At 50.1% G+C, this 25,015-nt stretch overlaps 15 protein-coding genes and 2 non-coding genes across 17 annotated transcripts; 8 read left to right on the top strand and 9 right to left on the bottom strand.

Moving 5' to 3' along the window:
• Position 1: 1 nt before the first annotated feature.
• MRET_1801 (DUF2373 domain protein) lies at positions 2-823 on the top strand (the record flags this gene model as incomplete). Its single annotated transcript, XM_027628428.1, has 1 exon — positions 2-823. One exon carries the CDS (start codon positions 2-4, stop codon positions 821-823), a length of 822 nt encoding a protein of 273 aa, XP_027484630.1.
• Position 824: 1 nt separating this feature from the next.
• On the bottom strand, positions 825-4,121 carry MRET_1800 (U4/U6 snRNA-associated-splicing factor PRP24; the record flags this gene model as incomplete). Its single annotated transcript, XM_027628427.1, has 1 exon — positions 825-4,121. One exon carries the CDS (start codon positions 4,119-4,121, stop codon positions 825-827), a length of 3,297 nt encoding a protein of 1,098 aa, XP_027484629.1.
• A 64-nt stretch (positions 4,122-4,185) lies between these two features.
• MRET_1799 (Elongation factor-2 kinase) lies at positions 4,186-5,519 on the bottom strand (the record flags this gene model as incomplete). Its single annotated transcript, XM_027628426.1, has 3 exons — positions 4,186-5,345; positions 5,372-5,474; positions 5,505-5,519. The coding sequence occupies 3 exons, from the start codon at positions 5,517-5,519 to the stop codon at positions 4,186-4,188; spliced, it is 1,278 nt and encodes a 425-aa protein (XP_027484265.1).
• Positions 5,520-5,546: 27 nt separating this feature from the next.
• On the bottom strand, positions 5,547-5,851 carry MRET_1798 (elongation factor-2 kinase; the record flags this gene model as incomplete). Its single annotated transcript, XM_027628425.1, has 4 exons — positions 5,547-5,574; positions 5,600-5,631; positions 5,658-5,778; positions 5,808-5,851. 4 exons carry the CDS (start codon positions 5,849-5,851, stop codon positions 5,547-5,549), a joined length of 225 nt encoding a protein of 74 aa, XP_027484264.1.
• A 153-nt stretch (positions 5,852-6,004) lies between these two features.
• MRET_1797 (cullin 1) lies at positions 6,005-8,327 on the top strand (the record flags this gene model as incomplete). Its single annotated transcript, XM_027628424.1, has 3 exons — positions 6,005-6,054; positions 6,082-6,127; positions 6,156-8,327. 3 exons carry the CDS (start codon positions 6,005-6,007, stop codon positions 8,325-8,327), a joined length of 2,268 nt encoding a protein of 755 aa, XP_027484267.1.
• A 4-nt stretch (positions 8,328-8,331) lies between these two features.
• Positions 8,332-9,279, bottom strand: MRET_1796 (lipid intermediate transporter; the record flags this gene model as incomplete). Its single annotated transcript, XM_027628423.1, has 1 exon — positions 8,332-9,279. One exon carries the CDS (start codon positions 9,277-9,279, stop codon positions 8,332-8,334), a length of 948 nt encoding a protein of 315 aa, XP_027484266.1.
• A 136-nt stretch (positions 9,280-9,415) lies between these two features.
• MRET_1795 (phosphate transporter (Pho88)) lies at positions 9,416-10,106 on the bottom strand (the record flags this gene model as incomplete). The annotated part of the gene is made up of 5 exons (XM_027628422.1): positions 9,416-9,472; positions 9,499-9,664; positions 9,696-9,832; positions 9,859-9,915; positions 9,945-10,106. 5 exons carry the CDS (start codon positions 10,104-10,106, stop codon positions 9,416-9,418), a joined length of 579 nt encoding a protein of 192 aa, XP_027484269.1.
• Positions 10,107-10,279: 173 nt separating this feature from the next.
• On the top strand, positions 10,280-11,569 carry MRET_1794 (actin related protein 2/3 complex, subunit 1A/1B; the record flags this gene model as incomplete). Its single annotated transcript, XM_027628421.1, has 1 exon — positions 10,280-11,569. The coding sequence occupies one exon, from the start codon at positions 10,280-10,282 to the stop codon at positions 11,567-11,569; it is 1,290 nt and encodes a 429-aa protein (XP_027484268.1).
• An 8-nt stretch (positions 11,570-11,577) lies between these two features.
• MRET_1793 (U3 small nucleolar RNA-associated protein 3) lies at positions 11,578-13,569 on the bottom strand (the record flags this gene model as incomplete). Its single annotated transcript, XM_027628420.1, has 1 exon — positions 11,578-13,569. One exon carries the CDS (start codon positions 13,567-13,569, stop codon positions 11,578-11,580), a length of 1,992 nt encoding a protein of 663 aa, XP_027484271.1.
• Positions 13,570-13,711: 142 nt separating this feature from the next.
• On the top strand, positions 13,712-14,541 carry MRET_1792 (rRNA-processing protein; the record flags this gene model as incomplete). The annotated part of the gene is made up of 2 exons (XM_027628419.1): positions 13,712-14,431; positions 14,467-14,541. 2 exons carry the CDS (start codon positions 13,712-13,714, stop codon positions 14,539-14,541), a joined length of 795 nt encoding a protein of 264 aa, XP_027484270.1.
• A 379-nt stretch (positions 14,542-14,920) lies between these two features.
• Positions 14,921-17,777, top strand: MRET_1791 (enhancer of polycomb-like protein; the record flags this gene model as incomplete). The annotated part of the gene is made up of 2 exons (XM_027628418.1): positions 14,921-15,059; positions 15,187-17,777. The coding sequence occupies 2 exons, from the start codon at positions 14,921-14,923 to the stop codon at positions 17,775-17,777; spliced, it is 2,730 nt and encodes a 909-aa protein (XP_027484273.1).
• Positions 17,778-18,136: 359 nt separating this feature from the next.
• Positions 18,137-18,670, bottom strand: MRET_1790 (mitochondrial import receptor subunit TOM22; the record flags this gene model as incomplete). Its single annotated transcript, XM_027628417.1, has 2 exons — positions 18,137-18,514; positions 18,557-18,670. The coding sequence occupies 2 exons, from the start codon at positions 18,668-18,670 to the stop codon at positions 18,137-18,139; spliced, it is 492 nt and encodes a 163-aa protein (XP_027484272.1).
• Positions 18,671-18,851: 181 nt separating this feature from the next.
• MRET_1789 (uncharacterized protein) lies at positions 18,852-20,322 on the top strand (the record flags this gene model as incomplete). The annotated part of the gene is made up of 3 exons (XM_027628416.1): positions 18,852-20,042; positions 20,081-20,140; positions 20,233-20,322. The coding sequence occupies 3 exons, from the start codon at positions 18,852-18,854 to the stop codon at positions 20,320-20,322; spliced, it is 1,341 nt and encodes a 446-aa protein (XP_027484065.1).
• Positions 20,323-20,419: 97 nt separating this feature from the next.
• On the bottom strand, positions 20,420-20,524 carry MRET_t0033. The gene has a single exon. It is a non-coding gene; the product is annotated as a tRNA-Thr (tRNA).
• A 74-nt stretch (positions 20,525-20,598) lies between these two features.
• MRET_t0032 lies at positions 20,599-20,703 on the bottom strand. Its single transcript has one exon. It is a non-coding gene; the product is annotated as a tRNA-Thr (tRNA).
• Positions 20,704-20,856: 153 nt separating this feature from the next.
• Positions 20,857-23,219, top strand: MRET_1788 (Na+/H+ antiporter; the record flags this gene model as incomplete). Its single annotated transcript, XM_027628415.1, has 3 exons — positions 20,857-20,955; positions 20,990-21,071; positions 21,106-23,219. The coding sequence occupies 3 exons, from the start codon at positions 20,857-20,859 to the stop codon at positions 23,217-23,219; spliced, it is 2,295 nt and encodes a 764-aa protein (XP_027484066.1).
• A 139-nt stretch (positions 23,220-23,358) lies between these two features.
• MRET_1787 (tRNA-specific adenosine deaminase 3) lies at positions 23,359-25,005 on the top strand (the record flags this gene model as incomplete). The annotated part of the gene is made up of 1 exon (XM_027628414.1): positions 23,359-25,005. The coding sequence occupies one exon, from the start codon at positions 23,359-23,361 to the stop codon at positions 25,003-25,005; it is 1,647 nt and encodes a 548-aa protein (XP_027484224.1).
• Between the last annotated feature and the right edge of the window lie 10 nt (positions 25,006-25,015).

Genomic DNA, 25,015 nt, shown 5'->3' with positions numbered 1-25,015 from the left:
CATGGCCAAACGGTTGCGAAAGCGTACCTCGAAAAAGGCGCGCCCGAGTCAGGCCATAGAGCAGGATGATGATCGCGGAAGAGAACATGTCAATGAGAAAACAGCTCTAGAGCAGCCAGAAATTCGTAAGGAATCTTCGGTGCAGGCTTCTGAGCCGAGTCGCGAGCCTCAGCAGGAAGCAGAGCCGCAGCACGGCACTATTTCCCAAGATACACCAATTCATGAGAGCAGCGACGCTTCGAAGAAGCGGAAGCGCTCTCGTAAACGCAAGCGTTCGAATGTGCCGCACCCTGGCCCGGATCCCGAAGGTATGGAGGAATTGAGTGAGCCTGCCAAAAAGGCCATTGCTTATACCCAACAATATCTTTGTGACAAAGATGCGTGGAAATTTTCCAAGCAGCGTCAAAATTGGCTGCTTCGGCATATGATGTGGTCTCCGCAGCTATACGAGATCGGTCAAGAGCTCTCTGGTGCTTCACAGGCTCATGTGGAAGAGAGTATGCGGCCACTTATTCCACCCACGTTGCCATTACCGGACCCCGGCTCATGGATTTCGGATGAGCATGTATCTGTGGTGGCTGCTTACCTCGCGAGTATTATGGGACTAGCCAAACAACGCATGGTAGAATCACTGCAAGCTGCTGCCCAAGCTACCGCAGCACCTTCTCTCGACATGGCTCCCCCAGCGGAGGGTGACCAAGAGGTGGGTGAGACGCAAGAAGCAGCTTCCAGAATCTCTTCACTCGTGGCTTCCTGGCAGGAGCTACGAAAAGTGCGTGCCTCACAATTCTTAGAATGGATTCAGGCGCTAGATCAGGCCTAGACTATGGATGAAGCATTTGGCGGAATGCATCCTGCCCCTTAGGCGTGGTATCAGTGGACTCTGATGAATGTACCCGGGCAAAGCCAAGTGCGCCGCGTCGTCGATCGCGCATCGAGGTCGCTGCTGATGTTGAAGATGTCACTTGCTGCTGGTACATACTCAATGCCAGCGGCATGGTCCCATACGTGACATCGGCTGATAACACAGCGCGGCCTGCTGCCTCTTCATCCACCATTTCGACCATGCTGTCGCACAGGCCCTGGCTATTCGGAGGACGACCAGGTGTCCAGAACACACGTCGCACGGTCTCAGGACCAATTGCCATCTCAATGGCCTGCTGGATCAAAGCTTCCTGAGCATCGGGAGGTAAGCCTGCCACATGGATGGTTCTTGCGCGCCGATCTGCCTCGGGTGCAGAAGAATTCTTCGATGACCGACCTGCGTCGGCCATAGTCACGGCAATGAGTCTTCCATGGAACTTGGTGCTGTTCGTAGCTTGCATCGCTCGACGAGCATCTAGGGGTGTACGACATTGGATGAAGGCAATACCGCGAGCTTTACCGTCGGGGCGCAATGGCATGCGCACGTCTTCGACATGTGTATGAGGCAGAAAGAACTGCCGGACCTGCTCCACTGTGGCAGAGCGAGGCAGACCCACCACGTACAGCTCTTTCTCGTTCGCATTCGCATCCGAGCGCTGCTTCTTGTGTTGAGGATTCGACAGAAACACTTGCAGGGCGTGGTCTGCATGCCACAGGGCGCCATGCTCAGCGAGTGCCGCACGCGCGGCATCTGCGGTGGCAAATTGGATATAGCAAAACCTTCGAGACTGGATGAAGCGACGACTTGGCCAGCGCACATCAAAAATTGGTCCATACTTGCTGAAGCGCTCGCGCACTAAGGCGTCCGATGCATCCGGAGGAAAGTTGGTCACGTACAATGTGCACTGATACGACAGAACAACACTGATTTCCGAGTGACCCATCAGCTTCTTGTCGCGAGTACGAGCAGCTCCTGCGCTATCGCGATCAGTAAACTCAATCAGGGCAGCACTCGTCGCGTCATCCAGGCTGCGCGGCCCGATCATGTCAAATATGATCCCACAGTCCCGGAAAAATGCTCGCACGTCTCCTTCTGAGACATCCGGCGGCATCCCTGACACTAGGACAGATGAAAACTCGCGATCTCTTGCCGGTTGTACAGAGTGTGCGTCCTGGCGCTTCGGAGGGGCGGCCTCTTCCTCATGCTCCTCGTGCGTCGACTTGCGCTTGGGGACCTCCGATTCAGGTGCCGACTCGGGAGCAGCGGCAGGCTCTTGAGCCTGGTACCTGTACCACTGGCGCCATAGGCGGTCCTGCTCCACCTTGGCTTTGGCCTCGGCCTGCTCGATATCGGCAGGCGAACCACGCGCATGCTCAAAAGCGACCCACGCAGCAACGATGCTGGCCTTGTTATCGAGGCCTTGTTTGGCCATGGCAGCCTTGTACGTCTGACGTGCGCGCTTGTCATCATCACGTCGTTGAAAGTATTGCGCTGCTTCCAGGTAAGCAGTAGCATGCATTGGGTGCTGCTCAAGTGCATGTGTCCAAACATCGTCGGCGAGTGGGTACAAACCAGCTGACGCCTCCAGGCCAGCCGTTTGGGCGAGAGCACGCGCTGCGCGCTCGATCCAGTCCACCGCACATCGTTCCAGTGCGACGGAAGCGTCCTGCTCAGAGGCTGGAAGCCTCTGCATGGCGGAAATACTGTGGAGGAACAGCTCGTAAACGTGCATAAAATGATCCATCTCAGTGACCACCAGCACCTGATCAGGCGACTTTTTTTGTGCGTGAGCCAATTCCATTGCTGCATAGGCTCGCTCACAGTCTATGCGTGCTTGAAGTAGTGAAAGCAGTGATGCGCCGCCCAGTAAGGCCACACCTCGGGAATGAGCCGCCTTCTCGTACAGTGCCAGCATGTGTGACTTGGGTCGTTGGCACCGCGTTATGGCACGCAGGTATACGGCCCACAAACGACCACTAAGCGGTAAGACGGAGACGGCTTGGGAGCATAGGACGAGAAAGGCGTCGAGATTCAGTGTTGGTGTGGAAAGTAAAGCGAGAAAATCGAGCCACAAGCCTTCTGAGACAGCGACTAAAGGCCGTACTTCTACGCGGGCCCGTTCTCGTTCTGTTTCCAACAATTTGTGGCTTTTTCGCCCTTGCGCTTGTTTCCAACGCTTTTCGATATCCGGTGTGGGCGGTACATTTGCATGGGAAGCTGATTCCTCGGCATTGCGAGCTGTGGGGTAAGAACCAAACCTGTGGATGGCCCGACGGTACAGCGTGAAGCCGAGCTCTTCTTCCGTCGAAAGATGCGACTTGTCCTTCGCCGTGCGCATCTGCTTGATACGGTGCGTTTGCCACGCTAAGTAAGGATACCAGTGTGCATGTAAATCATTTGACATTGCGATTCGTTCTTCAAATGACTCGCGAAGGCGCCAAAGATCCATGGTCTCAGCATAGGCTCTGTTGGCGCTTGACATGACTGGCTCATACTCAGAAGCAGGTAGGTATGTGGATACAAAGCTCGATAAACGCTGAAATGTGGTCTCTACACCCTGATGCGGGACTTGAAGTCTCGCAATAAAGGCCTGTTTCACCATCTGGACACGTGCGTCACTGGGATCAGATTCGAGAAGGGCCTGTTCAAACGCCATATACAGATCCCATATCAAGCAGCTCTCGCTCAAATGCCATGCGCACTGGCTGTATAACTCACGAAGAGAGTCTCGTACTTGGTGCTCGTCCAGATCCAATGTCATGCCAAAGTGAGCAGGATCGTACATGCCGCACGGCAAGACATTGGGAGATGACAGACCCGTCCATGCTTCCACGAGTTGAGTCACATTGTACGGTGCACCATCTGCATCTGTGGGCGTACCACTCAGCTCCAAGGATATGAATGAACGAGTGTGGCACATCCATGCACAGAGCCAGAAACTGGCGCAGCGGACAAACAGACTCATGTCAAAGGTATCACGAACACTGCGCTGATGTAAAGCACATATTTGATGCACATCAAGTTCGCCCTGCATCATATGCACACTAAGATAAATATGCCAGTCGCGTGGTCGAAGCGCCATCACATGGAGCGATTCTTGCATTGCGCGAAGCAAGTCGGGAATATATGCAGGGCGTTCCGACGCATTCTCGCAGCCCAGCATTTTCCGCTCAATAGATCGGATCCAAGCATCGTACTCCCATGGATCTAGCGTAGGCTGCGGTGTGATCGACTCGGTCTCCATAGCCTCACCCATGCCGTCGTGGAGAACTCGTCGCAGGTGGCACGACTGGCAGTGTTATTTCATGACTAAACAGAGACTATGGCGCACGAGATAAACTCTGCATGGCGAGTCGACGTGCTTGAGACCAGGAGATGGCATCGTGCCGGAGGGCGAGAGTTTGACCATCGTCGCCTTCAAAGCGGATTTCATTGTCAGCAGCCGCTTCAGAGGCTAGCACATCGTCATCCGTCATGAAAGCATCATCCCCATATCCATCGCCATCGTCATCGTCGTCCATATCCATGGATGATGTGCGATAGGATTGGTCATTCAAACGTGCCTGATGTGGCGTGCCTGACGTCTGCATGCGCAGCTCCGGATTCGCCTCGAAGGCCTGAAAATCTTGCAGCATGTTTCGCGAGGGGGTTGGCGTGGTGTGGATGCTTGACGCAGCAGGCATAATTCGTGGCACCGGGTGCCATGCTTTGCCAGCGTGACTGGCTCGACGCATGTCCAAAAACTTTTGACTTAGGCGCGATCCGATCACTTTACGAATATGGGGGCGGGCAGAGAACACATCGGGTGCTTGCGACCACACACGAATATTGTGAGCAGATTCCTCGCTTTCACGGTAGATGCTTTCAATGATGAGCTGCTTAGTATTTTCATTCCGCAATAACAACTTCTCATGAAGCTCAGATGAGACCTGATCTACTAGTCGCATCATCGCCGAAGAAGGATCGTTGGTTTCCTGCTCGTCCAAATGCAAGCTTAGGCCCTTCATACGCTCCAAGACCGAGTCACCCAATTCGCGGTGCAGGCGATCCAAGTCCATGACTTCGCCTGCGGCGGCAATGACCACATGACTTAAAAGAGACGCGGTTGTTAACGGTACTGTCATGCCGCCCGTTATGCTGACTAGGCCATGGTAAAAGTCCACAGCATGTTGGTATCCAGAAAGTGCAGGCTCACAGGCGACGACAAAGAGGGGGATGCCCATCGCTGACATTTTGCGCGCAAGTACGATGGGATCTTGGCCATCTGGCGAGCCGTTAGGGAAGCCATCACCATACTCTCCAATCCCATGAGGTGGTGCATCTGTAATGAGAATAGCCATTTTAGAAGCGCTTGGCCGCCAATCCAAATCTGTGGCAGCTTTGAGCGCGGCAGTCGTGGCCTCAGGTCCATCACCACCGCCTGCGGCGAAGAGGCTATTCAAGTTTTCTTTCATTTGTAACACAGAAGTGGTAAAGCCAACTTGACCGTCAGCACAGCGCACATACAGTTTTTGACGATATACACATGGTCCTGTGGCGGGTGATCACGATAAGCAATGAGGCCCAAACGCAAGGCTCCTTCTGCTGTCAAGTACTCCGACTGTGTGATCTGATGTTATGAGCGTCATGATAAACATACCTGGTCGCAAATCATTTCGATATTCCGCGTCGCAGACAGAGGTTAGCAGTCTCCTTTGCGTACATTGATACTGCATGTTAGTGTGGTGGACTCACTATGATCCCATAGATCCTGTTGCATCGATAATCTTTTCTGTTAGCTCATAGCACATACAAAAACAAGGTCCAGCGCACGTCCCGATTCAGCCGCTACGCTGCTGGATGCAAGTGACGAGTCTGTTCCATGCGACATCCAAGATGGTACGCCCTCAGCACCCGCGGCCGCTCCAAACATGCTTCAGGGTCAGAATACAAAGGTACGCACCCTAAGACACCGCGATTGGTCCCGGAGCCGCTGCCGCGCTCCATGCTTGCCTCCTCAAGAATGATCAGGTTCTGGCAGGCACAAGTATCGCGCTTTCGACGCGCTCCGATACCGGCCGCTGGCCTTGTGGGGCGTGATTAGTCATCGATGATGCCCTGAGGCGCTGAGACAGCATCATCCTTTCAGCGGTGACCACAATGATGGGTGCGGCGCGAACGGAAGGGTCCGCGCTCCCATCACCAACCGAGTGCGTACATGCTATCACTAACCATAGTCTCGCTGAAACATGGAAGTTTCTGCGAAGTGGGGTGGATGACATGGTATGTTCCACCGATGCTCACGTCGCAGATGAGGCGATTCACGGAGGGCATGTCGTATGAGCGGTACATGCAACTGTATACGGCCACATACAACTATTGTATTTATACAGGATACAGTGGCTCGATTGGATCGACCACAGGAGCTCAGCTTGTGGGTGGGGAATTGCATAATTGTGTGTCCACGTACTTCCAGCAGCACGCGCAAGAGTTGTACGCCAAGTTAGGAGGTCTCGCAGGTGAAGAACTGCTGCGGTCTTATGCGGAAGAGTGGGAACGCTACACAACCGGCGCGAATTTTGTAAATCGTTTGCTGGTATACTTGAATCGCCACTGGGTGAAGCACGAACGTGAAGAAGGTCACACGGATGTGTTTACCGTATACACTTTGGCGTTGAAGCAATGGAAGCTGCACATTTTCGACTTGATTCAGCGTGATAATGCACTTATTAATGCGGTCATGGACCAGATTGAAAGGCAGCGACGTGGTGACATGGTTTCAACGACACAGCTGAAAAGTATACTGAACAGCTGTGTTTCGCTAGGAATCGACGAGACAGATCTGCTGCGGCAGAACCTTGATGTGTATCAGCAAGTATTTCAAGGTGTGTTCCTGGAAGCTACGAGTGCATTTTATAGGACCGAAAGTGCCAACTCACTTGCTCACCATTCTGTGACAGAATACATGAAGGAGGCAGAGTCACGCTTGGAGGAAGAAGAAAATCGTGTGGAACTGTACATGCACGAGAGCACCAGGGTACCACTACTGGAACTATGTCGCTCTGAGCTTATAACGGCGCATCGTGAGGTGCTGTGGAACGAATTCGAGAAGCTGCTGGTGAACGATATGGTAGACGACCTGGCACGAACATACAAGCTTTTAGCCCAGGTTCAGCATGGCCTTGATCCGCTTCGTCAAAGATTTGAAGCGTACTTTATCTCGCGCGGTCTAGATTCGATTGGTCGGGAAATGGATGGGAACCTCGAAATGGTAGATCCAGCCACGTATGTGTCTGCCATTATTCGTGTGTATCAAGATGGAGAGCGTATGATTGCCAAGGCATTCCAGTCCGACTCGGGTTTTCATGCTTCTCTCGACAAAGCATGCCGCTCGTATATCAACAAGAATCAATTGACATCCATATCGCCAAGTCGCGGCCCCGAGCTCTTGGCTAAATTTGTCGACAGTGTCTTGAAGAAGAACACACGCAACACTGACGAGACTTCCATCGAAGAGTCTCTTGATCATGCTATGACTGTATTCAAATACATCGAAGATCGTGACTATTTCCAAAAGTTCTACATCAAGTTCCTGTCGAAGCGGATCGTATCATTTTCAACCGTGTCGATGGATGCAGAGGAGAGCATGATTGCTCGATTAAAGGAGGCTTGTGGTTTTGAATACACTTCGAGAATCCAGCGCATGTTTACAGAGGCATCGCTGACCAAGGAGCTCAATGATCGATTCCACGACTGGCGATCCCAGCAGCACTTTGACACGGGCATGCCTTTTTACGCTTTCGTGCTTACTTCAGGTATCTGGCCATTGCAAACAATTGCCACAGACTTTATCGTTCCTGCGGAATTAAAGCAGACTTATCAAGACTTTATGGACTTTTATCAAAGAGCGCATGCGCATCGGCAACTTTCGTGGCTGTGGCACTTGTCGACAAACGAGATACGTGCTACATTCGACTCGCGCAAGTACATTTTTACGACTTCTACATACCAGGCAGCTATATTGCTGCTTTTCAACACTCAAAGTGTCCTGACATACGACGAGATCGCCGCCGCCACAGGACTAGATAAAAACGCGCTGAATGCTGCGTTGTTTCCCATGACCAAATTCAAGCTACTGCTTCAGCTGGACGACTCATATTCGCTCAACACGGACTTTAAGGCCAAAAAAGTACGCGTGAACTTGCACGTTCCTGTGCGATCTGAGCAAAAGGTCGAGTCTGCTGAAGTGGCCCAGACCGTCCACGAAGATCGCAAGATGCTTATTCAGGCTGTTATTGTGAGAATCATGAAGGCGCGCAAGACATACAGGCACAACCTGTTACTGAATGAGGTCATCATGCAGCTGCAGTCGCGATTTCAGCCCAAGGTGCCGGACATCAAAAAGGCCATCGACACGCTCATCGAGAAGGAATACCTTCAGCGCGTGGAAAATGAGAAAGATGTCTACTCCTATGTCGCATAAGAGTCTACGAAGCTTTGCAAAAATGGGATAAGGTCTCCTTGGCCAAGGGCGATGTATCCCATGGCATGTGCAGCCGTTCTCTGACGAGTGATTGGATGCCAAAACTGAGTAGGACGACCAGGGCGCCGGCTGTGGGTTTCATCGGCAAGACAGCCGCTAGCGCGACACCGGCACTCATACCGCCCATCATGTTGCGGATCGTCCATTCAGTCATACCATCATGCCCGGCCTGTGGCAGGTACGCTGACAGATTTTGCCAAATATAGGTAGGCATCATCGTAGTGGACGCGGTGGGGTATGTGTGAGAAGGTGCCTTGGGTGCCCATACAACACGGAGTGCCAGAAGAAACACGGTGCTGAGACTTGCATAGAGCATGGCGACGGAGGGTAAATGCAGCGCGTACATGTCCCAGTACATAGTAGACTTGGAATGGGCACGCCAAGCCCACTGAACGGCCGTGCACCCCACGACAAGCGAGACGTGCAGGCTGAGCATATGAAGGAGCGTGTAGAAGCACACGCGTATCGCCCCATAAGAAGCTGAGCTGAGCAAGTATTGTGACATGTTCTGTGCATTCGACGGCCACAGTTGGATGTTTTGCTGAGCGCATGGACGCACACATAAAGAGAACCACGCCAAGTAGCCTTCCATAAGCACAAGGGCAACAAAGCGGCGAGTGTGAATGTAGAGCGGCACAACACTCGGCGCTGAGCTAGGAGGTCCGTATGGCCGCGATGGCATGAAGCTATGCGTCGATACGTTGTACAAAATATGGCGATAGACGCGCGGCTTGGCCAGAATCAAATCGACCACTAGCACAGCTAGGCCATATTCCAGGTAGGGATCGACAATGCGCTCACAATGCATGCATCGTGCAAGTACGACATGCCCAGATCCGAACGTGGACACTGTGGCGGGAACAGGCTTTCCACACTGGACACATACCGGCATGCACGCGTGCCGCCAAGGGCAACGCGGCAGGTGCGACGCCAACGCGTGTCTCTAGCAAAGGTGTACACCTCCATTCCGAAGACAGGCACTACTTTTCGACGCGACTATCTCAACGCAGTAGGCGCTGCTGACCACCTTACTCGTCCTTGGCACGAATCGAAGCAGCCACTTTTTCAGCCTCTTTGATTGAAGCCTGTGGTAAGACATTCGCGCACATACCTTGTCCGTCTGAGGTCCATTTTGCTGCTGCATGCCGCCAAACAGACCTGCGGGCGGCTTGAAAGGCCGCTTAAGATCGCCCGTGGCAGGCATACCCCAGATCCAGATCTTGGCCATGTTGGACTCCATGGCATTTTTCAGAGGAAGAATACTCTGGATCACGAGACTGCACGTATGTCAGTGGGTCGCATACATACGGGTTCGTGTAGCCAAAGTACAAGTGCATCAGACCCACCATCAACGAGCCCATCAGAATACCACGCATACTCTTGCTAATTTCAGAGAGGTCATAGTCGCGGTGCGTCGTTGTCACGAGCTCACCAGGGTCCTGCGACTGCAACGTAAGAAAGAACAACGTACCATAGGATTCTTTGCATTAACATACTTGAGCACTGTCAAGTCGTTCTTGCGCTTGATCTGAGGGTCAGACGTGCATGCCCACGTACCTGAATGCTGCAGTAGTAAAACACGGCCAGACACAAGAGCTGCGATGTGACGTAGACGAGCTGTGCGTATCGCACATACTCTGGGTTTTCGTCGAATGGAATGCGCTTGGCCACCTGCATGGCGCCGAACATAACAGCCATGTTTGTCACCGCGGCGTTCATGATGCAACTACGCTGAGGTTTCGTATGAAGGAGAAAGAAAGGCCAGGGGCGTGGACCCTGGCTGAGTAAGACACGTGGCACAGCTGCGGCCCTCTAGGTTGGCGGAAGCAGCAGCCTGGGACCCCACCCGCTTTGGCCACCCAACATCATCGGAGTAGACTGGTCGTCCTCCCATGGTGAATCAGGTGCATCAATTATCCTACAGCCCACTGACGGCGCATGCGTTCAATGCAGACCGCAGTAAGGTCGCTGTCTCACCCAACTCAAGTGAGATTTGCATTTTCGCATCCACGCCACAGGGCTGGGTGCTCGAGCATTCCCTCACGGGCCATGACAAGGTTGTGACGGGCCTGGACTGGGCACCGAACACAAATCGCATCGTGAGCTGCTCACAAGACCGAAATGCGTATGTGTGGACATTATCTGGTGCGACATGGAAACCGACCCTAGTACTGCTTCGACTGCACCGCGGTGCGACAGCGGTTCGTTGGAGTCCCCGTGAAGACAAGTTTGCCGTTGCAAGTAGTGCTCGGATCATCTCCGTGTGCTCCTTCGAGGAAGACAATGACTGGTGGGTAGCCAAGCACATCAAGCGTCCCCTGCGGTCCACCGTCACATCGATCGACTGGCATCCTAACAATGTACTACTGGCCGCAGGCTGTGCCGATTTCCACGCTCGTGTATTCAGTGCGTACATCAAGGGTGTAGACACAAAGCCGCCTCCCAGTGTATGGGGTGAGCGCTTACCCTTTGGCACAGTCTGTGGTGAGTTTCCAACACCCTCGGCAGGATGGGTTCATGGCGTAGCGTTTAGCCCGAGCGGTGATGCCCTAGCCTTCGTCGGCCATGATGCCTCGCTCACAATCGTGTACCCATCTGCATCACAAGACTCGCCTCCTACGATGCATGTGATCCGCCTGCCGAGTTTGCCGTACGTGTCAGTGATGTTTATCAGTGAGAGTGCCCTCGTAGCGGCTGGCCACGATTGCCAGCCGATGGTCTTCGAGGGCTCGGCAGAAAATGGCTGGCGGATCACCCGCAGTCTCGACACGGTCGGTACAGCGGCGTCCAAGCCGAAGCCGCCGCCTCCGCCGCCCAAAAAGCCCGGTCTGGGTGGCGCCCCCGCGCCCAGCAGCGCTGGCGTGGGTCGGCTCAACAACGAGGCGTTTGCGCGTTTCAGAGAGGCCGACACGCGTGGCACATCAGCGATGCCGTCGGCACAGTCAACAGAGACGCCGCACTCTTTTGGTGCCGTCGCTGGGGCGAGTATCGCCGACGATGGTGAGTTGCACACCACGCATCAAAATACCATCACTGATATTCGCATATACAGTGGTCAGCGTGGCCAAGTGGAAACTATCAGCACAAGCGGCGTAGATGGCCGACTATGTACCTTTGAAACTGGCAAGGGTAGCACGGCTATCGCGCCTATCTTGCGCGGCATTGCCAGCATGCGTATGTAGTCTATTATCTAGCTACCGAGCTTACGACTTTTGACAACATGCGTCGAAATACCTGACGCCTCACCGCCGTAGCCGCCCTGTAGAGCGCTTTGGCCACCTTTGTAGACAGCTCGTGTACTCGAGAGCCGCTTCTTGGCGCGGTCGTAGCGCATACGGCGCTTGACACGCGGGTTGCGTATGCTCTTAGGTCGATTCGCAGTCAGACCCTTGTTCTTATCAATCGCATAATCAATGGCGCGGTGATCACCTGGCGCCAACGTCTCGTCATCATACACACGACTTGCCAGGCGCTGCTGATCATGCTCTTCCTTTTGAGCCGCTTTGCGCGCGCGCTTGCGAGATGATACGAGGTCGTAGTATTCAGCACCATCTTTGTCTTCGGCGTCATCATCGACCCAATCCTGATCACCCCATGCTGTTTCATCTTCAGCGATAGGTTCTTGTGACTTAGAAAGGCGATTCGACTTGGCTGCTGCCACAGCATCGCGGATTTGGCGCTTATCACGGTACGGGATATCGGCATCACCTTCGAGGTGTGCCGCCTTTTTATTCGCCTGCTTTGTATCCAGCGCAGATGCTTGGAATTGGACGGCTCGTTGGCGCTGGGCTTTGTCTTGCCGCTCCACACTGTGCATGAGTGTTGGCTCGCCATAAGCATCGTCATACTCAGGAAGCGAGGGCAAAGAATGCGTCTTTGGGCGTGGCTCAGCATCGCTGGCCTTGACCCTAGCAACGTCAGCCAGCACATTTGGTGCAGGCTCTTCTACGCTTTGCTGTGACTTGCTCTTCTTTTTCTTTTTGGAAGTCTCTTTCGATCGTGGCTCATCCCTGGCATCGGCCAATAATTCCTGTAATTCATTGGGCTCCAAGTCACCCAACTCTTCATACTCCGCATCCTCCGTTGTAGGCGCGCCCATCACACGATCTACGCTTTCGTTGACAGTTTCTTCACGAGGCTCGAAGAGACCAAGGTTTTTCATCTCCAACATTGCATGCTTGAACTGAGTGAGGCGAGCCATGACAGGATGTGTAAGAAGAGACTCGGGATGGGTAAGCATACGTGGCGACGAGGCAAGTTGGAAGAAGAACGATAGCAGCATGGTGTAGTTGGACAGCGACTGGATATAGAGATGAGCGATTTCGGCGAGCTGCGTCTCGCCCTCTTCAGTAATCGCTTCCACAGTCGCGCTCTCCTCCTTGAGCTGATGCAAGGAGTCGCGAAACTCTTCGATAAGAGCCAGAACAATGGGTGAACGATGCTCGAGCAAAGAAACAAGCTCATCATTGGTCTTCGACGCTAGCTCATCAGCATCATCGGCTTCTGCTGCATCCAATTCACGTCGCCGTTTGGTACGCGCAGCTTCACTCTGCTCGTCCGCAGCAATCTGTGCTTCTTCCGCATGGATAGCATCTAGACCAAAGTCGTCATCTTTCATTTCTGCGCGACTCTGACGCTGAAGTCGAATAGCTTCGTTCGTTTCCAGCTCATGAGCCTTATCCTCATCCATATCCGAGTCTGAGTCAAAGCCCTCTAAGGTATTGCCGCTGTAGTACGAATATTTGTTTCGACCCCAACCAAGACCACCATCTTGGTCCTCATCGTCTGAAGCTTCTTCTTGCTCATGATGTGCTTCATCTCGTGCTGCGCGTCGAAAAAGAGAGTCTTCATCCAAGGACGCTGGTAGAATCATGTTTTGGTATCGGTCGAGATCGCCATCATCCTCTTCGTCATCCTCATCGTTCTCATTCTTCCATTCTTCCTCCTCATTTTCTCTATCGGCTTCATCCGTGTCTGGCTCAAAACCAAGCACCTCCTGATGATCACCTGCTAAGTCGTATTCATCATCGTCTTGGTCTTGCTCCTCATCCAACAAAATCTTATCGCGAGACGCATGAAAAGCATCTACATCATCTTGCAAAACATCTTCGTGCATTTGCATTGCATCTTTGCTACTCGCACCGCGCAAGCCGCCAGCTCGGCGACCACGCCCCTTGCCCATCGTGCCACGAGAAAAAATATAGCGCTGCTGCAGTGCTCGACACGAAATGCGCTTGTGCCACGTGAGAAGCCAAAAATTTTTTGAGGGCCCACGTAAATATGTGCGCATGGCCTGGCAGGCTTCGTATTCTTTCATTGTCATCATGTGGGAGAATGAAGAGGCGGCGCTAATCGAAGCCTCGCGTAAAGCATATCAAGAAAATTCGAATCTAGATGATCCGTCACATAACTTGAGGGAAAGTTTTGCCGATGGGACGGAATTGATAAGGCTAGATGATGATGAAACTATCATGGTTCCTCGTATCGCGAAAGAGGATAGTGCAAATACATCTCGGCTGACCAAAAAGAGGGCAAAGAAGCACGGAAATCGTCTTGCTGTTCTCCCAGATACCCATGAAGACTCGCTCTCAGCTCTTGAAGTGACGGGCGGGACACCTGTCGCGAAAAAGCCATCAAAGCGTGAATTGGATGCATATCGCCGTCGAAGTGCCGGATCAGAATGGTTTGGAATGCCTGCATTCCCAGGATCATTATCAAAAAATGCTTCCAAGGATTCACGCATCGAAGGAGGCAAGTCAAGCTATACAGGCGGTGATGCAAGGGCTGCTACAGAAAAGGAGATGCGACAACAGCTAACTGCCATTCGTTTGCGCAATGCTTTAGACCCTAAACGTTTCTATCGCGGAAGCGGTGGAACAGGATCTGATCGCTCTATCCCAAAATATGCACAGCTTGGTAAAGTAGTGGGAGGTGGCTTGGAACCTACTTCCGTGCTCACCAAGACCCAGCGTGCAAATTCAGTTGTGGGCGAACTCATGAGGGACTCAGGCGCCGTGTCATACTCAAAGCGCAAATTCGGAGAGGTACGTTCTTATGGCTACTCACACATGTCAAATAGCTACAGGAAAAGCGTATGGCTCACTCAAACCATAGCCGTGGAAAGCCACATCGTGGCAAGCGGCGCCGTTCCTAGCGGTATGCCCTCCACTCACCCGAGATTTCACATGAACTTGTGGCCACGTGAGGGACTCGGTTGTGTCCTGGGTAAATGCGAAAATAAAATGCCGACAACACTGGTATGTGACCTTGTAGGCAGCCAGTGGTCATCCCGATTTGGTGGTTGGCTATTTTTTCAGTCGGTGGCGTTTGTTTTCACGCAGACTGACTCGCAGAGGGACCCAGTGACTACCCGCCCCTGCGTGGCATATCGGACACACAATCGTCCTAGCGGGCTTAGGGACATTGCTTCCGGGTTTCCCTACCCGACTATACTACATTCTACGGTGCTCATCGTATAGTGCTTCAGTCCTTCATTGGTCTGAAGTACCGTTGAGTGTCCGCTTCTATTGATAATGACTGCACAAGTCTCGACGGTAACCGCCACCACCCCTCGTGGGTCGGGCATGGGCCACGCTTCCTCTTCCCCTTTTACCTCCGTACATATGACGAGCAGTCGTATGCGGAACAAGAAGCTCTCATACAAGCAAAAGAGTACGTACGCCAAGCTCAGAGGGTGGCTCTTGTGTCTCAGTATAGTGAGATATTGGGATTTAATTTTATGACATTGAAAATTAAATCCCAGTCACCCGAGCCATGAAGACGCTTACTAACATTCCAGTCGCTGTTCATCGAGGCGCATTCCAGAATGACGCTGCAAACGCCTTTGTGAGCGCTATCGCACCAGAGTTTGAATCTAGCGACAATCAGCAGGATTCAAACTTTGGTGTAGACTCACATGAGATCACTGAATACCATTTGCAGGCCGCGCTTTCTTCCACTCAGGTGGATAACGTTGGTAATGCGCCGACAAAAAAATACCACATCCCCACCCCGCAAAGTGTGGAAGTCTTGTCGCAAGCGCAGTATCATGAGCAATATCCGACGAATGTGTATTTTGACCCCGTGACATATGTCCGCTTCTCGGACACAGTGGAAGCTTGTAACCGTGGTTCTCCTTACTGCATGGATGAGGACGATAAAGGATGGCTGGACAAGCATAACGAAAAAGTTCAGTCTAATTTGGAAAAAGCGCTAAAAGATTCAAAAGCGGAACCCACTGAGGCAGAGGCGGCTCGTGTTGAGGCTCTCGTGCGCAAGGAGGCACCGGAATATTGCTCTATTTCAGAGGATGAATTCGAGACAATAATGTATGTGTTTGAACGTACGACATGCGAGCGCCATCCCTTGTTGGAACTTGATATGTCTAAACTCCCACCTCTCTCTGAGCTTCTGCCCCAATTTGAACCCAACTCTTCGTGCTCTGCGCTGGCTCTACCAGAACTCCCAGCTCTCCCCAATGATCTTTCATCGTGTGTTCCTGCTCCAGCAGAGAAAAACAATAGCAGCAAAAACACTCCAAAACCAGGCTCAGGGGAACCAGTCTGGTCAGCAAAAAATCCATTTCGATATCTGCATTTACTTAAGCCCGGCGCTCATGCAGTGTACCCGTGGTGGAAACTTCGCCGCCAAGCTCGTGAGGGAAGGCCGATTGTGCCATCGCTCAACTTTGATGAGAGCAACGAGAATGACCCCTACGTCTGCTTTCGCCGTCGCGAAGTCAAAAGTGCGCGTAAAACACGTAAGACAGATACCCTTCAGCTTGAGAAACTTGTTCGACTCGAAGTCGAGATGCGTCAAGCTGCGTCTTTGTTTTTCATGATTGCTCAGCGGGAGCGTTTGAAAGAGCTTAGCGTTAAACAGGCTAAGGCATGCTGGAACACAGCTCAAGAACTTTTAGCATTTAAGCGCAGTTGGGATATCACTGGTCCTAGTAAAGGTAAAGAAGATGAGAGTCTCTTGTTTGGGATCCAACCTGATCCTCTCGAACCTGTTCCCTCTACAACAGCCTCTCAACACACACAATTGCTGAAGAAAAAACGTAAGGCTGATGAGGCGGCATCATCTACATCGTCGACTGTGCTCAAGTTACGACGTCCTAAAACAGAACCAGAATATACTCATTCGACTACTAAAGCTGGTATTGAAAATGTGAACTCTTCGACCGGCGTATCTTCTATCATGGACCGTATGCTCGCTGTACAGCAGTACATCGACCATGAATGTACATTGAGGCAGCAGGCGGATGCAGGTATGGAAGATCTCACAGACTCCGCATTCCAGCCGTCAGTTGCGCCACCACCGATACGTGCATTCCGACCAATTCAGTCTGACAACAATGATACCCACTTTTGGTCTAATCATCCATTTGCGCGGCCTGGACGACAGTCTTGCTTCCGTCGACGCGTCGGCCGTGGAGGACGAGTGTTTCTGGATCGTCGCCCCATTGCAGTTAGCCCTGCGCCTGCTAACATTGGCGCTTGGCCTCGACAACGCCAAAACGGATTTCCACTCGCTACTTTCGGTTTTGACCGCTCCTCTGACTCGATGAAACGCATGGATGGATTTAACAGGATTCATGCGGGATTTGATACATTCCGTTCTTATGCACCCGTGGTTCAATCTTCGCGCGTGGCGCCAATGCTTCTGCCTACACCTGATCTGTCTTGGGACCCATTGAATTCAAAGGACCCGCGTGAGCCGTTGACACATGATCCAGACTTGAAGTTTAGGCGTGTGAATAAAACTGGTGTTTACCATGTTGAGCCACAAAATACCGAATCGGCTAGTACAGCATCAGACTCGACAGATCGAACGCAGAGTTCGGATGAAATGGGTGACGGTCAAAGTACTCAAGCGACAGATATTGACCAGGAAGAATCAAAGCCTATGGATGAAGACAAATCACCTGAGCTTAAATCACAAAGTACTCTTGCAACTAGGGAAGAAGCGGTCGAATCGGTGGAAGAGCAGATGGAGCGTGCTCAGAAACTCGCTGAACGTTGGCGATATGATGAAGATGGCGGGCGATATGCGGGTCTTGGTTTGCTGGGTCTCGGAGGAATGGAAGGCGATGAAGAAGCAGTGTTAGACGACTTCGATCAGCGTTTCATTCGCTTCCGCATGTCCCTACTCGACGAAGCCAACTTGTTAAAGTTGTCAACAGACTGGACGCATATGCGACAGGCATTGATTGCCGCATCTTCAAATTTGCATACGAGGCCTTCATTTTCTGTCGCGGATGCTCAAAAGAATGCTGCTGGTGGCGCTGCTAGTGTCACTGTAGCTAATGAAACTTCTAACACAAAGCCCGTCGTGTCTTCAACTACAAAAGATGGGTCGAACAGCTCGAAACCTAGCAATGAAAAGTAATAACTAAGTTTGTCACACACAGTTCTTACTTGCCGTATTCAATATAACAGCGAAGCAGTATCCGACCTTGGGATATTTAAAAAAATCAACGATGATTGTATCTTATGAATAGTGTACCATTAGCAACTTCTCAATATATGCATCAAACCAAATATCTCAAAGGAGCAGCGATAGCGATAAATGCCCAACACCGATGTATAATGGGGATAATGTTGTTGTACTGATTCATTGCACAGCAAAGTGCGGCTAGCAATGTGAAAAATGCTTCGCTAAGTGATTCATTTTAGTTGGGCTATAAACCACTTCTGTCTATGAATATATTATGGCATAGACGAATAGGAGGAGCAGTGTGATGGCCATTAAAAGCCCGGCGGGCGCAGTCCCTCAGGCTGACCAGATACACCAGGGGGCGAGAGCGGGTTTGTTGGGACACCGGCACCTTGTTGCTGGGCAGCAATTTCTTTTTCTTGTACAGCGAAGCGACTTTCATCCTCAACAGCCAGTGCAAATGGAAGACCAACCACCAAAGCAGACGTCACACCAATCCAAATGAGCTTGCCGGCAATCCAGCCGCCAAAGAAGCCATATGCCGACGTCGTCTGCCACATTTTTGACAACTTAGCACGCGTAGTGGGAGATATTATGTCCCTCAACGCAGAAATACGATCCCAGAGACTTTCATTGGCAAGAATTACGCCACGTTCATCCACATCTTCGTCATCTGAGAGATCATCATCCTGCTAGTGTTAGTCATTAAAAAGGCATGATAATACACATACGTCGTCGGTATCTGCATCGATGGCCTCCCACTCATCGTCGTCATCTTTTTCAGTAGCAAGCCCTTGTTGCCTGAGCTTTTCGGTTTCGTCTTGAACTTCTTCAATCCGCACCATAATCAGTTATGTTGGTGATGGATAGCTGACAATTGCGATTCGGAAGAGACCGAGTGCCAAAGGTCACGTGAGATTTGGGACTCCGCTGGTACATGGTGGCTTCTAACGCAACGGGATTTGGACAAGCAATTTTTTGTGGCAGGTCAGACCGTACCACGCTGCGCATCAGAAACCAGCATTTATGAGCTGTGATACCAGTATTGATGATGATGCTTTGTTATCTGGATTGCCTAGCTGGAATGAAAAAGTGAAGTACACCAACAGAAGTGCAATGCCTGAGCAGATGGAGCCTGCTTTACCAGATATGACAATCGAAAGCACAACACGACAGAAAACGATACCCAGTATAACAAAAATAACGGCAGAGGACGATAAACGTATGGCTCTTCGAATGGCAGCACTAAAAACTTTAAAGACGCGTTCTAAGAAAAAGCTCGCTAGAGAGATACCTCAAGCAAATGCAGTAGACGAAGCGAGGCCTATGAATGATGCAGAATCCATCCATTCTTCAACATCATTAAAAGAAGATGGTGATAGTGATGCTACTAACATAATAAAATCTGATGAAAAAACAGCAATGAACATGAATGTGGAAACTTTAAAACAATCCACGCAACCCGTGATACAAAGGACATTCGATTACACTGACATTGATGCACCTAGAGCACAATCAAGAGGAAGCCTGGACTACATTCCCATCGAAAATGAAGAGACTTCTAATGAGGCACAAAGCTCAAGAAAGCGCATCTCATATGCGGATGAATTCAGCGCGCATCCCGTGGCACCATCCGGGGATGATGGAGGCCCAGCTTGGCTCAATAGGGTGTATGATGCTTCGTCCAAATCAGCATCAAGCCCATTCAAAGGTAAACCTCAACATTTTCATATGGAAAAGTCAGGCTCACAAATGTTTTCAAAAATACGAGAGCAGGGTCCGGCAGGACGCTTTATTGATGAACCTTGGCGACCAATAATCATTGAATGGTCTGATGATGATGACGAGAATCTTAATGAAGACGAAAGTGATTATGGAAAAAGAAAATTGGAAAGCAGCATACCAAATACTGCTGAGTTGGAATCCCTGAAGGCTTTCGCAACATCTGAATTGTCTTCGCCACGAACGCCGCATTCATCTCGTACTGAAAACAGAAATAAGTCGTCAACATTGTCTTTGAAAGAGCATGAAATTCAGAATATGATGGCAAAGATTAAAGAACTAGAAAGCAGGAAATGCCACGTTGGTTATGATGATAATCATTCAACCGCGGGTAATGATTTCAAGAGCACTTTGCGGAAACGGAGCACAGTAGACTTTGAAAGTTCTATCACAGATCAAACTCAAGAGCATATGGAGATGCAGGAATCAAGAAAGGTAAGTCATTCTTTTTGATTGAATGTAACATATTTAAGCGTGCTCGAACTGAGCCTGCTTCATCCGCTATGTCATGGATTAAAACAAGTATTGCTAACGTATGTGTCTTTCTGGTTGATTTTGCCATCGAAGCGTCAGTTTATGAATATGCTAACGTTGATTCTCTTTTAAAAATAATTGCACTTGCTAGTTTGGTTCATGGGTGGCTAGGCGATTAAGCTATTCGAGTGAGCCGCCAAATGAAGACGTTGCGGACACTAGAAACGAGACAGACAATTAGACACCCTTAATGTCAGACTAAGCTCCTTAAAAAGACTCATTTCCTTAACAGGCGAATAATATTTAGGCGCTTAAAATAAAAAATCCGCAGAAAAAAGTGCCCACTGGCTGGATCGAACAACCGACCTCGTCATGTCCCTAACGGGATTCCGCGAATCGCGGGAGGTACTAGTGACGCGCTCTACCACTGAGCTAAGCGGGCAAAGCTATGCCCAGGAACGATCATTGACGCTTAATGATTCAAAGAGTTCTAATACATGTCTTCAAAAAGGCAATTTGCCCACTGGCTGGATCGAACAACCGACCTCGTCATGTCCCTAACGGGATTCCGCGAATCGCGGGAGGTACTAGTGACGCGCTCTACCACTGAGCTAAGCGGGCGAGCGTAACTATTTTTCCTAAGTCTAACAATCATACCCAATTCGTGGTATGTTTTCGTGACATTTTAGGCAAGTTATCTAATCAGACATGTGTTATTCACGCCGAGAGATAACGCGTACGATGGATGTTTGACAAATCCTAGCTTCTTGTCCATATGGGGGAGTTACTCGAAGGACAAGAGCACCACTTCAACCCTGTTAATATTTCTGCTCCTCACATCATTTATGTGGCTCTAGGATTTTTTATTGTACTGGTATGTTTTTTTGATTTCATCTAATCTATTCAAGTTTGGCATATTCTCCATGCTTGTCAAAGAGCGTTTGTACATGGGCGAGGCGCCACTAGCATTGGTGTTTGGTATTATCATCGGTAAGTATTCTCTCTTTCAATTAACCAAATTCAGGACCAAGTGCTGCAAATATTTTTCATCCGAATGATTGGGGATCTGAACATAACCCAGCGCCAGGGAGCACCACAACCAATACAATTACTTTGGAGATAATGAGAGTATGTATCGCCCTATCTGTATTTTCTGTGGGCGTAGAGTTGCCAAAAAAATACGTTTGGAATCATTGGCGAACTATTTTTATGTTATTAGGGCCTGTTATGCTTTGGGGCTGGTTAATCACGGGTCTTCTAATTTGGGCGTTGATTCCAGGTATTGACTTTTTGGCGGCCCTGATGATTGCATCCTGCGTCTCACCCACAGATCCAATTCTTGCACAGGCTGTTGTTGGTGGACCGTGGGCTGAAAAACATGTGCCAGCACATATTCGGCATATGCTTCAATGCGAATCTGGCTGTAATGATGGTGCTGCCTTCCCATTTCTTTTCCTCGCATACTTCTTGACTGTAAATCGTGGACAAGTCGGGTTTCCCGTTGCGAAATGGTTCTATCAAACCATGGCTTGGGAAATTGTTTGTGGTACAATCATTGGAGCCCTGATCGGGTATATCGCCCGTAAGCTCATCCGGTTTAGCGAAAAGCACAAGCTTGTCGATCGTGAAAGTTTTGTGGCACAGTACCTCAGTCTAGCAGTGGCAAGTATGGGTTTAAACGTTCTTATTGGGAGTGATGATTTGCTGGCCGCTTTTGCTTGTGGCACAGCTTTTGCCTGGGACGGATGGTTCCAAAAGCAGACTGCCGACTCGAACTTTTCTAGTATTGTCGATTTGGTCTTCAATATTGCGACTTTTGTATATATTGGTGCTGAGATGCCTTGGAAGGAGTTTGTGGATGGGTCTATCAATTTGAGTGTCGGGCGCTTGATCGGACTGAGTATTCTTGTTTTGTTGTTGAAACGATTGCCTATCGTTCTTTTGACTTGGAAATTTATTCCAGACATCAAGACTTTCCATGAAGCAGTTTTCACTGGATACTTTGGTCCCATGGGTGTTGGTGCGATATTTATGTGCACATATGGACGCATTTTGCTACCAGACGATGCGCCAATTCCACCCCAAACACCAAACGATGTGCTCGTGCATACCATTCAACCTATTGTGTTCTTCTTTGTGTTGTCATCTGTCATCGTGCATGGCTTCAGCATTCCATTTTTCGCGTTTGGAAAACGCGCCCATGTAAATTTGAACCGTACACTCACCATGAATACTTCAGTATTTCCTAACAGTGAGCCAAGCTGGGTCAACCGTGTTCGTCGCTGGAATACAATGTTTACTACGCCTGAAACTACCGACCTCGATCAAGAACCTAGCTCTGTGGTACAGGCCATGCAAGAAGGATACAAGCGCCAACAGTTGTATGGCACTACAGAGAATGATGATGCTGAAGAAACCGAACCGCAATCAGAGAAGGATAAGTCCAATGGTAAGGAACGTGTACGCACGCGAGTTGATTTTGGTCGGGCCGAAACCATTGATGATGCTGAAGATGCCGCTTTTACAGATGGTGATGACTGGGATGGTGAAGATACTGTTGAGACGCGGCGTTATCGTAAGAGACTAGAGAAAGAAAGGCTTGCACAGGCGGCAGAAGGACAAGATATAACTGATGTGCATGACGTTGGAGGGGAAGACCTAGAAAAGCAATTGGCTTTTAAGGATGATGAAGATGATCCCGAATATCCGAGGGTAAAAGAGTGGATTGAAGGGCATAATATCGTCTTGGAAGTGATAGAAAAGCCTTTGGACGAGCCAAAAACAATTGTGATCCCCTTGGATCAAGAAACATATGACGAAGTGGAAAAAGAACAGAGTCCGCTCCGTTCATTTATTTACAAATACGAAGACAAGATTGCTCACGCATTCGAACAAGACCAAGACACTAAATTGTCTGAATTAAATTTGGCACAGCTATATTCACGGAAACTCCTAGCAAAGATCTCTTCATTTGCGCAAGAGCGGCGTAAAGGTAGCATGCCAGAGAATATTGCTACTACCAGCTCCGCAACAAATATACCTGTGGCATCTAACGGAGATACGATCCGTGTTGCTAAAGAACCAAGTCGAAACTTTGACGTTATAGCTGTTCGTCCTGATGGCACAATCTTGGAATAATCATACGATCATTACCAACAAATCTTTATGCGTAACGCTTGCGCCAATTCGTGCGCATGTATCTCAATGTGGAGTAGATAAAAGGACGATTTTTGTTCATCCCGACTTCTGACAACTGAAGTGACTGGCGTTGCAGGCCATGGTTGACCATGCCATCCGCATGCCGACAGAATGCACGCCGTATTTTAACACGTTTGGCTTAAGGATTTGTGAGACGGGGACTGCTGGTCGTAGTGTTTTCGCATCACAGCCTATTGAAAGCAATACCATTATTGAAATTAGTCCAGTTCTACTTTTTAACCCAGAAGAATACGAGGCTCACGGGCGTCACACCATCCTAGATTCGTATACGTTTGTATGGGAAAGAAACACCAGTGGGAATACCATGGCCCTCGCCCTAGGGCTTGGTTCACTATTTAACCATCATCCAACATCTGCGAATGTATCGTATGAGCTTGACAAAACCACTCGTTCTATTCGATATCGGACTGTGCGTCAGATTCATAAAGGTGAAGAACTTTGTATATGTTATGGGGTAGGTCGCATGTGGTGGGAATCACCTGAAGAAGAACGTGTAACGACGCCAGTTTCCGAGACGCATGAATTGAGTCTATTTGGCAACATGGATCTGGATGCTGAGACAGTTGATTGTCTCAGGGCGCCTGTGGATTCATCATACCACGCACCTTTGTGGCGTGTTACAGCAGCTCCTAATCCAAAAACTATGCCACTTGTCACTACACTAGCCTGGGCTATGGATGTTCCTGCTCGTTCGTGTTCACAAGTGGCACAGTCTCTCAAGATGATGGTGAAAAACGGCATCCTCAGATCGGGTGATTTGTATCCCTGGTATTCTATCCGACATTTGCGAGGCTTTCGAAAGGCAAGCGAGGTCCAAAAAATTCCAGATGAATTAACTGATCCAACATCGACAAATTTGTCTGTGCTTTTATGCTTGGAAAAAGCTCATTCCCATACTGAGCTAGCATCAATTTTATCAACTCACCTTGATACGGCTCTGACTGAGTCAGTACAACTCTACCGTGTGCGTGTTCCAACAGGGCCCGCTCCAAATGTTGAACGATTATCGGAGTGGTCTGCTGTATGGCCCAGCGTATTTCTTCCGCCTGGTGCGGGTTTTGCATCTAAGAGTGGCTTGCCTGGAAGTGATGCAGCGAGGTCAGTTGTGCCAGTGGATCGCGAGGCCGATTCTGCATACTGGAGAGATTCGGCTCTTGTGAATCGTGTGCGGCATAATTTCCAGCGTTGCCTACACACTGCGCAAAAAGCTCGGGCATCTGGCGAACTTGGCGTCGGTGTTTATGTGACGAGTCTGGACGAAAACAATCAGGGCATTTCCGTGGACGCTCATGATACGCGTACGAGTGAAGCACATCCGCTCCGTCACGCAGTGGTGAATGCAATTCGGCATGTTGCTGATATTCGCGCGCGTTCACGCTCTGAACAGCACGAAAGCGTAAATGGTCAGGACTACTTGCTCACTGGACTAGATTTATTTATTACTCACGAGCCTTGTGTCTATTGTTGCATGGCCCTGATTCATTCTCGCGTCCATGCGGTGTACTTTTTATATCCATCTCCTTATTCGGGAGGTTTTTGTGGGGCACCTGCAAACGGTCACGCACAATGTGAGGGCAGTGAGGACGGCGGTCCTTTTTCTATCCATGAACAAAGTGGTCTCAACCATAAATACGATGTATGGCGATGGATCGATCCAAATGCGTTTGACCGTCTGGTAGACCCACACATCGCACTAGACGTTTGAATTGATTACA

This window comes from Malassezia restricta, chromosome III (assembly GCF_003290485.1).
Source record: "Malassezia restricta chromosome III, complete sequence".
Taxonomy (NCBI): Eukaryota; Fungi; Basidiomycota; class Malasseziomycetes; order Malasseziales; family Malasseziaceae; genus Malassezia; species Malassezia restricta.
Note: the sequence above shows the minus strand (reverse complement) of the source record. Positions and strands in the feature narration are given on the sequence as shown.